This window comes from Erpetoichthys calabaricus, chromosome 16, assembly GCF_900747795.2.
Source record: "Erpetoichthys calabaricus chromosome 16, fErpCal1.3, whole genome shotgun sequence".
In the NCBI taxonomy this organism is placed as follows: Eukaryota; Metazoa; Chordata; class Cladistia; order Polypteriformes; family Polypteridae; genus Erpetoichthys; species Erpetoichthys calabaricus.
Genome location: NC_041409.2, coordinates 1,057,962 through 1,071,922, shown reverse-complemented (window position 1 = coordinate 1,071,922; position 13,961 = coordinate 1,057,962). Strand labels below are relative to the sequence as shown.

At 40.0% G+C, this 13,961-nt stretch overlaps 2 protein-coding genes across 12 annotated transcripts in view; both read left to right on the top strand.

The window, feature by feature from the left end:
* Positions 1–13,961, top strand: part of si:ch211-10a23.2 (Galectin-related protein A-like) — a 493,745-nt gene that overhangs the window by 11,112 nt on the left and 468,672 nt on the right. The window lies entirely within an intron of this gene.
* Positions 1–13,961, top strand: part of LOC114666444 (gephyrin) — a 415,661-nt gene that overhangs the window by 217,767 nt on the left and 183,933 nt on the right. For all 11 annotated transcript variants that reach the window (XM_028821308.2, XM_028821307.2, XM_051920119.1 and 8 more), the window contains exon 3: positions 3,785–3,842. In XM_028821308.2, coding sequence (XP_028677141.1) covers positions 3,785–3,842 — 58 coding nt within the window. The remainder of the gene's footprint in view (positions 1–3,784; positions 3,843–13,961) is intronic.

The window sequence follows — 13,961 nt, the reverse complement described above, 5'->3', positions numbered from 1 at the left end:
GCTTGACTTACGATTTGCAAAGATTTGTTTTATATACCCCTAGAAAGCAATACGAAATACTCAGAGGTGAAGTGCCATTTAACTATAGTAGTTTGTGCTTTATAATAAAATCCCAGAGCCAAGAAGCTTTCTTAACCTCAGTTACTTGAATAATATTTGATATGTAACCTCAGAGGCCAAGCGTAATACCTTAGCTTGTGTTTCAGAGTAAAACCTCAGAGGCTAGGCAGCTTAAACGTGTGTTACATGTAATTCAAAATCTAACTTTTAAAGCATATTCGACAAATAGGAATATTCAGAATGCAAACCTCAGAGGTGCCCTTCAAGTGTGTGTGGACAGTAAAATTGGCTCTAACGTTTAAGCTTTAATTGCAATGATAGCTGGCAGATAATCAGTACAATAATTGACCATTTATTAATAGCAAACTCAAAAGCATATAGAGTAACAAAGTAAAACAAAATTATAACTATGGTGAAATGATGAATACTAAAAATGCACAATGTACATTCCAGACGTCAGCGATGCTAATCTTCCCTTTGGCATTTGTAAACTTGTCCTTCTATAACCTGAAAAGCTAAAGTTAGTCAGAGATCAAAGCACATCCACTGGGACAATGTGCAGCCACAAAATCTTCAAATGAGTTAACAGCAGTTCCATACAAACAAATGGAGGAAGTGGCTGACACTTTGAATTTCATAAAACACACAGCGTCACCCCGGAAGAGCATGCCAGGGATCTGCTTTATTAATATGCATAATCATAGAAAAGATTTTACAGAGACATAACAGTAGAAACATTCCATTCTCAAAATGGCCCAGAAAGATTCACCATAACATTAGCTTACATTTACAACTCCTTTTCCAAAAAAGTTGGCACACTGTTTTAAGACTTAAAAACAGAATGTGCTGATTTGCATGTCACATAAACCCCTAATTGAAAATAGCAGAAGGACAACATATCTGATATTGAAATTTAGAAATGTTATCGTTTTTTGAAAGATATCTGCTCATTTTGCATTTGATGCCATCAACACATTTCAAAAAACGCTGGGACAGGGCCTTGTTTACCACCGTGTTCTTTTAACAACACATTTGGGAACTGAGGAGGCCAATTGCTGTGGTTTTGAAAGTGAAATGTTGTCCTGTTCTTGTCTGATAGAGGATTTCAGTGGCTCAGCAGTTCGGAGTCTCCTCTGTCATATTTTTCATTTCACAATGCACTGCATGTTTTCAATGGGTGACAGGTCTGGACTTTAGGCAGGCCAGTTCTCTTTTACTAAGGTGCCATTCTGTTGGAATATGCACAGAAACAAGCAAGACTCTCCCAGAAAAAAATACAGTGGAACCTCGGGTCACGACCGCAATTCGTTCCAAAACTCTGGTCGCAACCCGATTTGGTCGTGACCTGAACTAATTTCCCCCGTAGGATTGTATGTAAATACAATGAATCCATTCCAGACCGTACAAACTGTATGTAAATATATTTTTTTTAGGGGAAAAAATGAAAATTTGAAAAATCCTTAATTTATGTAAAAACTAACCATAAACAACCAAGAAAACTAACCTTGCATGAGTCGAGTTCTGGCATGAAGGAAGTGAGGAGGAAGAACTAGCCACTCATAGAAGGATAGTTTTACAGCAAATCGCCATGAATCTTCCTGGCTTTCTCGCCTGTCATCGCCTCGCTTATGCTATCCCCTGCAAGCTGCTTCTGGTTCAACTACACTAGCAACAGTTTTTCCACCTCTTCCAGCACTTGAGGCCTCTGCTTGGTTAACACTGTAACACCTTTTGCAACATCAGCTGCTTTAGAATACAATTTCGACTTCTTGCACTCGGCGGCAAGATCAGTAACACGAACGCCACGCTCATACTTTTCAGTAATTTCTTTCTTTAATTCGATTTCAATTTTCTTCGAACCTTTCTTCTCACCAACACTACCACGCTTCACTTGGTTAGAGGCCATGGTTAATTGCAAAATTAATGCAAAAGCACATGAAATAGAGCGCAAAGAGTTCACAGCGAATGCACACACGTCTGACCGAGAGCAGTGTACAGTGAGAGATTGAACATGTGCGGAAATCATCGGCGCGTACGAACCAGAAGGGAAACTGGCTTGTTCGTCACCCGAGTGTGTGGTCGTGAACAGATGCAAAAGTTTGGCAAACTTTTTGTTGTAGCCCAATCTGTACGTGCTCTGAGACGTTCATGACCCGAGGTTTCACTGTAAGTTGTGTGGATGGCAACATATGTTGCTCCAAAACCTGTACATATCGTTCAGCATTAATAACACCTTCCCAAATGTGAAAGCTACCCACGCCATTTGCACTAATATACCCCCATACTATCACGGATGCTAGCTTTTGAACTGGGCGTTGATAACAAGCCAGATGGTTCCTCTCTGCTCTATGTTATTTAATAAACCAAGAGGTCAACACCAGGAAACAAAAGCTGAAATCCTGAGCTTTCGACTCATATTCATCTTCTGGTCTCACACCAAAATGTCTTCAGTATGTATATACTGTAGCAAAAACAAATGATTTGGACTTGCCATTCCAATACTTTTGTTATTCTGTTAGTGCGTAAGCTTTAGAACCTGACCAGAAGAAGCATGTAAGGAAACGAAACAAATAAAAGGTTGATAGAAAAATGAAACTGAACACCAAAACGAGAACCAAGAATCGAAGTCGAAAGAATGAAAAGGGTCAAAACCGAAAGCAACATGCGAGACGAGTAAACAAGGTAGATATTTCTTTTTTCTAGATAGTGTTTTGGCATCCACAGATCAGATAAGAAAATGAGCTCAAAGCTGTCCTTTATCCCGTTGTATCACTAATCATGGATCACAATCTCAGAGGCTACGCTCCTAGAAACACAGGAAGCAGACGTAAGAACAGGAATCAAAATGATGATGTATGAGGACCCAAAATGGAGTAGAAGGTGTTGCAGAACAAAGCAAGTAGCATGGAATTGAAACATGTAAGTCAGAATGGTGGCTTTGTGAAGGGGAAAAGCCTAAAGTAAACTGGGCTTTCACCACCTCTGTGGATCAGAAGAAAATGTACCAGGTTACCAAGAAATACGCTGTACATTGTAAACTCTGTCACACGTACAAAGTTGGGAACTTCCTGTGTTGGTGTGTGAAGGGTGTCAGGCACCTTACTGAGGGGGGGGATTTGAAAAGAGACCCTGATGGTGTCCATTGATCTAAGCAACCTCCCCACCAATGAAAGAAGACACATAATGGCTCTGCAGTGCAAAATCATGGTTTGTGACTTGTATTTTCAGTGTATCTGTAGCAGTGCTTGATTAGATGAGGCCCTTTTTGTAGAGTTCTCCCTTGTGGAAGGTAGTGAGACTATTGCCTGCTGGTGTCAGTGGTTCAGGCTGTTGTGATTGGGTGATACTTCTAGTCAATGTGATGAAAAGAATTTGGTATCAAGGGATTAAATCTTGACCTAGCCAATTTGTAGTAACATACGCTTGGCATACCAGTTGAGTGTACATATTCAGATTTTGAGGTTTCTTTCAACAGCCACTCCTTTGTTGGTCATCATATCCCTGTGGTATAAAAGAGTGGGAATTTTATGCCATACCTGTTGGTACATCCCCAGGTGTTGGCTCACACTCATTTAAAGTAAGTTTCTTCTGGGCAAAATCACCTTCATCACTGATGATGTAAGCCACTACTAGGAGGGGATACACTCATCACACTGGACCATCTAGATTATGCAACTGTCACGTGAAAATGAGCTGCAGTAATAAAGCTTTTTGTCATTTTTAGGCTTGGAGGAACCATAGCTGCCTACAAAATTGTTCCAGATGAAATAGATGAAATTAAGGTAAGAGTTTTTTGTGCTAGACCTGCACGTTACCCACTTGTTTTCTGATGGCTTGATTATCCCCCACATTCCCTTTCTTCAACAATCCACTGATATAATGTCTGTTGGTCAGTCGCTACGACCAAGTATACCAGTATTATGCTGCTTGCGTCAATGTGGGTCCCAAAGATTGGGGCATAAGAAACAGCGTGTGTTTCAGAGTAAAACCTCAGAGGCTAGGCAGCTTAAACGTGTGTTTAATGTAATTCAAAATCTAACTTTTAAAGTTACATTACATACAGGTGGTCCTTAAAGGGAGAATGTCCAACTGGGTCTGTAGTTGGAAAGTCATCCATATCAGAGATTCACATTACCTGTTACAGTGAGTTTATTAAGCAGGTACTTCTACCAAATTATGTTGCAGGTGTCCTGTTAGGTAATTTTATATAGTGGTGACACCAGAAGGGGCAAGGGTCGGACTTATGGCATGGAGGCAGAAGTGATGTTAGCCTTCCTCATCTGGTCCTCTTCCATTCTAAGGATGAAAACAGATCTAAAGTTAGAGACTATGCATCACCCAAAATCTTTCCCCATTGTTTCTCAATATTAGACCACTTTAAGACCATGAGCACGTCACTTCACCTGCCTTTGCTCCAACTGGAAAAAAACAAGAGGAAGCCTAACTATTTGTATGTCAGATGTTATAAGTCACCTTACAGTGTCAGCCACAAGTAATGTAAATGTGAAACACTGATTCTGCTTGCGTGACTAACAGTATATATGTATGTGTGTGTATATGTATGTATATATATATATATATATATATATATATATATATATATATATATATATGATGCAGTACCTGCCAAATAATACAAAGAGTCCACAACACATGTTTCACCCTAATTGGGGTTCGTCAGGTGTACGCACGTTTGCTGGACTTGGCGGATGTTTGCCAACTGGTTGACCAACTACATGTGTTACCTGGTACTTAACCATCTATCCTTATAATCAGATTGCGATTCAGACCTAAGAGAATATAATAATAATAATAATAATAATTCATTACTATATTCATGATGTGTACAAGCCTATTGTAGGAACTTTCAGTGGTGGTGGACAGGGGTCAGCGTTGGCACTCCAACCAACCTGCAGCAAGCTGTGATGCACACAGTGTTCTGACACCTTTGTCACGTGGCCGGCATTAAGTTTTTCAGTGTTGTATTTTTTTAGTAGATTCACAGGCTACCCTTCGTTCCCCACATGCATTAGTGAGCCTTGGACGCCTATGGCTTTCTTTCCATTTCACCAGTTTTCCTTCCTTGGACTGCTTTTGGTAGGTACTGACCACTGCGTACTGGGAATACCCCATAAGACCTGCCATTTGAGAGATTCTCGGACCCAGTTATCTAGCCATCACAATCTGGCCCTTGTCACAGTCGCTCTGATCCTTACACTTGCCCAACACATTGCCTTCAAGAACTGACTGTTCACTTGCTGACTAATATATGCCAGCCCTGTGGCTGATCAATATATTTGTATTTAATATACAGTACATATATATTTAGTTGCCTTTAGGAAGCAGTCCCATGTTCAAGAGGTTTATTTATTTAACAATACACATTTTTACACATTTTCTTTCTTTACATCTGCACCAACACAAATAAAATTCTTTCTCCTTCTTTCTCCTGTTACTTCTCCACTCTTCCCAGGTGGACTTTGCCCTACATCTGCGTAAGATAAAGGGCTCCTTTTTCACCTGGACCCAGTAGTGCTTTGGACATATCAGCATTGTAACTTTCACCAATGCTACCTCACTGTAAGGAGACGAGGCTTCGTGTCCTAGTCCTCCCTGCACGTTCTCCCCGTATTTGAGTGGGTATCCTCCCGGTGCTCTTATTTCCTCCCACACACCAAAGACATGCAGATTAGGTGCACCAGTTATCCTAAAGTGGCCCTAGTATGTGGTTGTGTGTGTATGTGTGTTCACCCTGCAATGGACTGGCGCCCTCTCCATGGTTTGTTCCTGCCTTGCACCCTATGCTGGCTGGAATAGGCACCAGCAGACCCCCGTGACCCTGTTTAGGACGGTGAAGTTAGTAAATGACTGGCTGACTGACTTGAGGTCCTGAGCCCAGAAGCTCCATCTAATGACACCTAAACACCCCCATCAAGAGTGTCCACCAGAATTACAAATCCTAGGCTGTCCTGCAGTGTCCAAACAAGAGACATGCCATATAGATGCTTCCACCCAGAAGGTAGTCTCCCCCTGTTCTTCCATTATAGTGGCATCCAGGCTGGGATACCCACCCATCCACATCCTACTTTACAGTTATATATTATATATTTTAAATTTGGACACTATGCTAGGGATCTCTTATGCCTTTATGCTTAAATTAAGCCAAGGAGGCCTAGTTATACAAAAAAGAGAGGGAGAATACAAAGTAGCAAACAAACAGCGGGGCCTTGCCAAAGTCCTTAGCCGTTAGTTCTTAGTGGGCTTTCCACCAGTTTCACATTGATTGAAGATCAAGTTTATTCTTTCTCCATTTGTTTTTTTTTCTTCATTATTGTTGTACAGTCCTAAAAATATGTGTGACTGATTACTCAGTGTCACCCTGGAGGAATCACTCAGGGCTTTGCTCCTCTTCATTTCTTGTCTTTGTATGGCAAGCTACCCATGAATCAAGGGCTTCTGAGCCAGATCATAAGAACTTTGACAAATGAGAGGAGGTCATTTAGCACGTCATCATCATCAGGAGGTCATCAACTGAGTTTGTTTAGCCAATAGCTAAGCTTGCCCAAAATCTAATTCCGATACCTCTTAAAGATTGTCAAGGTTTCTGCTTCAACTACAGGATGAAACGAGAGCTTCTCCAGTTGAGCCATATGAGAACTTCTTTGATATAGTGGTGAAGCATGGTGCTATGTAACCCAGATACTGAGTTCACTCCCCACTGTTGGAGTGTGATGGAAGATTGTACAGTTGAGATGTGAAGGGTCTAAGTGAAACACAAAGGACAACTGCAGCAGAGAACAAGAGTGTCCTCCACTACATGAGAGGTCCCACACATTTAGAGACCTGGAATTCTCCTACTGCTCAGCAGGATAAGTCGAGCTGTCCTTGGAGCACTCTTGTCTGCTGCCTGCCCTTGAACTAAGCTCCTTGACGCAGCGAGTGCCACGGGCATCACGGCTAACTGCAGCTGGCAGGTGAAGATTTAGGCATGAGAGGCTGCCTTTAACCGCTTGACAGAACAAATAATGCTTGTTCTACCCAATTTAGCACCACTGAACTCAAAATTGTTGTTCTGCTCCTCGACAAAAATAGAAGCACTTTTTTTTTCTTGTCCCCCCCCACCCCCCCTTTTGTGGTTATTGGAACATGTTGGCTTCCTCCTGATAACCTTGAAACAACAAACAGCCCAGCTGCGAATTGCACTTAAAAAGGTTCATCAATGCTGATAAGGAGGCACCTCATGTAACATAGAGATGGATGGAAGGTAGGACGGACGGACGGACGGACGGGCAGATAGATAGATAGATAGATAGATAGATAGATAGATAGATAGATAGATAGATAGATAGATAGATAGATAGATAGATAGATAGATGTGAAAGGCACTGTCCTGTGAATCTCGGGTTTATGCTGGAAGCAAGCCTAGATATGGCGCCAGATCATACAATTCACTTTAAGTTATATAAATGTTTTACTAAATATTAGTGCATAAACTATGGGAGGTTCCTATGACCCCCATAAGTTCATTGAATTGGTATATACAAACTATTTCTAGTTTCTCTGACTAAAGATTATTCTCCGTTAGTGATCAGCCTTGCCATGTGTAAGGCGCAGAGGGCACATGGTTTTAAACTGTGCCTTTCGTGCCTTGTGTGTGTTTTTGTGTGTCAAGTAACATGAAAGACAAAGCACTTAATTGTATGTGGTGCGCTGTACATTTCAAGCATACAGAAGAAGTAAATAATCTTTAAGTATAGAAACAACTAATGTTTTACAAGAAAAGCTAAGTTTAGAGAAGACACATTTTTTCAATTTTTTTGCCTTTTATTCTACATGTGTAACAACTTTTTTCTTGTGTGGATTGTTTGCTTTGAATTTTCACTAAATATTTTAAAATGAGCTTTTGGACTGAAAGATTTCTTTCGGCACGTGTTTTACCCGCGCTTGAACTCGCCTTACACTCCTGCAGCTACACTCTTTCTGTGATGCCCTGGCACATGCAGCCATGTTGGTATATCTGGTAGCTCTTAACCAAAGATGGACTAGGGTAGAAGTTTAAGGTTCCAAAAGTGCATATTTATTTAAAAACAAGTGTCACTGTGCAAATTAGGCAAGTCATGAATCAGTTATTCATGAACATAAAGTCATCAGCAGAGCAATACATATTAAAAAAAAAAAAGCAGTTAAAACGAGTTGGAAAAGCAAGCAACCAAGAAGCTGATTCTGGTCAAGATACAAGACTATACTTTTATTAACTTATTCATTTTTTCATCCTGCTTAATCTAATATCAGGAGGTAAGTGAGGCAAAAGCCATAACCCAGCTCTGCCATGCTGTTCATTTAATGCATTCACACATTTTTTAATCCTGTGTATTCCATTACCAAATTATCAGGATCCTTGAAACTATCCCTACAGCACTGAGTGCAAGCCCGTAAATGACTATTCAGTTTACAGTGCATTTGCTCATTTTTCAAACCTGCCAATTCTAATGCCAGCTCACCCACTCACCAGACCTAGCCTAGCGACATCAGGCTGGGACCAATTTGAGACGGGGTATCACAGGGCACATTTATAGACCAACACTTATTCACACTTGTCCATTTTAATTTGGCCAATTAATATGCATATCTGAACTTGAAAGAAAAGAGGTTTGCCAGAAGAAAAACACACGGACACGAAGAGAACTTGAAGATAGTCCTTGGCCAGGATTTGAACACAAGTTCTTTTCAGTTAATTCCATTTATAAATACACATTTGAAAATCGGCTTGTCTCAAAGTTACACGCCATTTTTTGACGCATACTGTAAATCTCCAACATAGTTTACTTCTCTGCAGAGCCAGTCTTGCTGAGCCAGACATATAATATGTAAAGTACGTCTTCTTGTGGTTCCATCCTGGTTTCCCCACTGCAGTCCTTGCCTTGCTTCATTGTTCTGCCTAATAAGAAGCTGTTCTTAGTCACTTAAATGATGGAATGATAAATGAAAAACCTTGGTGTGGATGAGCTGTCACCTTTCCAAGCTTTCTCATGTTTTAACAGACTGATAAAGATTGGATTACTTTGCTTTGTAATTGAAATCCTTTTCATCTCCATAGCGCAGTGGGAAGAATACACCATAAGGGGCAGGACTTTTTGAAGTGAGAGCGGCAAGGTCAGTAGGCCTACTGGGGTGTCTTCTCTGAGCTGCGGCAGAAAGAGACAAGGCAATTAGCGACAGTGCCGCCTTTTGTCCCGGGGTGGGACAGCATACTTGATCAGAGCCGGCAAGGTTATCCTCAGATGTGCATACATTACACATGATTAGCAGTCAAATTAACATGAATAGAGCAGAGACAGACACCTAGTGGTTCATGGCATCCTTTGTGAAAAATAGTCCGTCAATCATTCTTTCACTCAACCCTCTTAATTTAGTTTGTGCAATGCTGGCTGCAAGACAAGAATCAACACCAAATGAGACCTTAGTCTGTCATAGGAGATTTACTCACCTTGGACTAAATTAGAGGGGTGAAGCTTTCTCTGGCTGCTCTGCTCTGCTTCCTCACAAATCCCAAGGATCTGCACAGAAGATGGATGGGTTTGTTAGGATGAGGGTGTGCCGTGAAATACCAGAGTTTAAGCAATAACCTAAGATCATGTGACTAGTGGGACCCCAACCCAGTGGTGTTTCTGCTCTTAATCTACAATATAGATGTGCTGCTTAGGGGCCCCAAAATGAATAGAAACAGGTCTGACTGGTATCACCTGCTGGACTGGTTCCCAAATTTTGCCCAACAGAGTAGGTTGCAGCTCCTTGAGACTGGACTTAAAAAAATGAATGAATGAAAATCCTAAATCAGTATTTCTGAGGACTGCAAGTTCTTTCCAATTAGTGGAGGAGAGCAGGGCAGAGATCTTCAATGCTTCTGTAGAGCTTGCATTGGGCTTGTATTCACAATGCCTCCTTCAAAGTTCAGCAAACGGTCACCGGCACTTGAAATAAATTCAAATCCTATTTTTTGTGACTTTAACACTATGTCAGAGCATTTAAATTCTGTAATTCAGCACATTGCCCTCCATAATTCTGTCATTCTTGGGTTTTCTAATGACATTGGTATGTATGTATATGTATTTTATGGCTGCACACAGAGAATGTAGTGTTGCTGGGTATTAGTGGGTTGTCCATGTTAGTGACTAAAGCCTTGGTAATTGTTTTTAGAATAATTTCCTTGCCCTCATCTGCCGAGCTTTACTTCAGATGAGAAAATTATGCCTGCTTTTGCGCTTAATGAGATATTGATCTCGCAACTGTAACTTGATTTGAACTGCAGGATTAAATCTGCGAGGTAAGCCATGTTAGAGTGGAAACCTAAATAAAGGCGCCTTTCATCGAGTGCAACGAGGGCAGCTCCCACAGGACACTTATATCTTTTTTTTTTTTTTTAACAATTTCAGGTGTGGTAGAATAGAATCCTGGTGCGCTCTCCTCTTTGTTCCCTGACCTTATTTGCTGTGACACTACCTTCACTGACAGTTGCCAACTAAGCCTTATGCTTTGTAAGCACTCCAATGCATGAGCATTACAGTCTGGTCCTGAGAATTGGAAGCCAATAAGGATACCATTTCCACTAAACCTGATATCCTTGTGTCAAAAACTCCAATGGAGCATTAACCAAAGAGCTCACATAGCAGGAATACAGATAAAATGTTATCTGCACCACTAATTGTACAGCTCTGTTACTTAGATGTTGTAAACAGGATAATGTTGCTCCATGTTATTGTTTAGAAGAGTACCAGTCATACTTGAAGACACTTGTTTTGGTTAGATGTCCATCCATCCATCCATTATCCAACCCGCTATATCCTAACACAGGGTCACGGGGTCTACTGGAGCCAATCCCAGCCAACACAGGGCGCAAGGTAGGAAGCAAACCCTGGGAAGGGCGCCAGCCCACCGCAGGGCACACACACACACACACACACACACCCACACTAGGGACAATTTCGGATTGCCAATGCACCTAACCTGCATGTCTTTGGACTGTGGGAGGAAACCCATGCAGACACGGGAGAACATGCAAATTCCACGCAGGGAGGACCCGGGAAGTGAACCTGGGTCTTTGGTTAGATGTTCATAGTTTAGGAGAAAAAAAGTAGAAACTCACACAAACTGTAATGTTGGCTTTACTGTACATAGAGAGCTTTCAGTAGTGAGAAAAGCGCTATATAAATGTACATTTTTATTATTAGTAGTAGTAGTGTAGCCAGAAATGTGTTGGTACGTGGGAATATATGACAGTAGGTGGGTGAATAAACTCTCATCCAGATAGGACAGTTTATTGAACTTGAATATCAGCAGCTGAACAAAGGGATCGTCTAATAAAACCCTGCTCAGTAATGGACACAACATTGGAAGATGCATGAACACAAATTCAAAGATTCAACTGTTAAAAATAAAAATCAATCCTTCTTGGCTATATAAGAAGGTGGCGTACAGGTAGTGCAGAGGTAGTGCTGCTGCTTTGCAGTAAGGAGACTGTGGAAGATTGTGGGTTCACTTCCCGGTTCCTCCCTGTATGGATAGCGCTTTGAGTACTGAGAAAAGCGCTATATAAATGTAATGAATTATTATTATTATTAAGAAGAATAATGAAAGTATGGCCTTACGATGATGCAAAAGAGAAAACAAAATAAACAAACAAACAAACTAAAAAAAAAAAATTATTGACATGATAGCACCCAAACTATAGACATCAGTAATAGGCTACAGTGAACAACACTGTCAAGAGAATGTTTTTCTCTCTGCCTTGACCTCTCGTTCAGTTCAACCTTCTTAACCTGCATGACTTTAACAAATAGTAGACCTATTACTAAAGCACACTAAGGGAATAAAACACACAATTTTTAAAAAGAAAAGACAGAATCTTTGCATGTTTTATAATTATACAGGACGGTGTTTAGTACTACAGTACACTATGAATTATGTAAACATATACAGTTACTACATCATAAGATCAGCTATAAATATAATAATGTCAGTATCAGAGGATTTCATAAATTCCATTTATTGTCAAAATTATAACAAACAAAAAACACAATATTTTGGACATGTCTATAGCATTACTCAAGGCCATTGTCATCATTATTTTTCCTTCTTACCATTTAACCAGTTGCTAAGGCACACAAGTTTGTTCACATTTTCAGATGTCAGAGTAGATCTTTTTTGTGCACAATATAAAAAAGAAAAGAAGATAGCTGCACAATGCAGCATTGAACAAGGTCATCAAAGACTGATTTTGAAATACTTGTGAGAATAACAAACCTCCTGAATTACAATATCCCCAGTCTATTTTCAGGTTGTATGCAGGGTTTGTATTTATTAATATTTATTTTCTATTTTATGAAATAGTGTTGGCTGGGATTGGCTCCAGCAGACCCCCGTGACCCTGTGTTCGGATTCAGCGGGTTGGAAAATCGATGGATGGATAACATTACTTAGAACAGCATTGAATTGGTTCTGTGATTACTTGTCATGGATATTTTGAATGCTTATGTTGCAGGAGGTGTAGAATGCTTAATAAAAGGAGGCCCTTTGTTATCGAGGAAACTGTTGTTACATTACAGGATTTAGTCACCACGGTCAACCTTTTTAATGCATGTTTTGGAGAAATGATCACTTACATAAAATAACATTAAAAACTCAGGAATTTAAAAATTTTAGGAACTGATCTCCTTACAAATAATAGACACAAAGGCCTGCCATTTTTATATTCATAGTTAGCTTACCATTTATCATAACAAGAGCTGGGAAAAGTCTTGTGTGTAAGCTCGTCCTTGATTACTTGCCTTCTGTTGAGTTAAGTCAGGTCAGTCCTGTCCAAGGTCCTTTATCTTCTTTTTTTTTTTCTTCAATTGAACGATTTATGAAGGGGTGTTTCATTAAAGAAATAACTAATTTTTTTTTTTTGTTTTCTGAAATCCCGCCTTAAGTAACTATCTTCTTAAAGATGTGCTTGCTCATTCGTAGTTACGTAACATTAAAGGTGGGAATGAACTGTGAACCATTGATTCTAACATGACATAGTGTATCAACGATTGTCCAATCACATTAGATTAAAAAAAACGTAAAACAATACTAATTCACTGCCAATTGTGTGATTTTGGGCTATACAAAATAAAGTGTATCATATTGTATTGTAATGTGTACCACAAGGGCTGCCTCAAGTCACATGCTGGCCAGCATCCTTTGCCCAGTGAATATAGGTTTTCACACAGAAATTAAACAATTCAAGTTGACACCAGTTTTTAAAGGATGTTGACATGCACTGACATCAGGCATGTTGTGCAAATAAATATTCACATTACCTAATTATTTAAGTAAAGTTTTCTGAATTTTTGGGGTTATTCCAGCACCCCACATAACAAACCACCACTGCAGCTTAAATTATCTACCAACTCCAGGTTGGCTGGCATGAGTGAAGAAGGTTGTGATCAGCTCCAGGATTACAAATACCTGCAGTTTTGGGAAATAAAGGCACAAATGATGTATTTTTAGTCTAGTACTGATGCACCCCATCACTCTGAAGGAGACTGAGTTAGTGTTATATCAAATGGATGGGTGGATAATTTTATATATCATTGGATCATTTACAGCTATCAAATTCTACACATTAGCCTCTTCATCCAGCCAGATGACATTTGACATGTTTTCAGTAAAGAGGAAAGCCCTGAATGATGTTTATTATTCAGTAGGAGTAGAGAATATGGTCCCTTAGGGGCTAAGGTATTGAATTTTAAAGTGCAAAGCTTCCAATTCAGTACCAACTTCAACTGCCTGTGCTCCAATTGTAAAACATAAACATGTAAACATTTATATTAAATTTCACTACCCACAAAGCACCTTGGGAATGTGCTTACTATAGC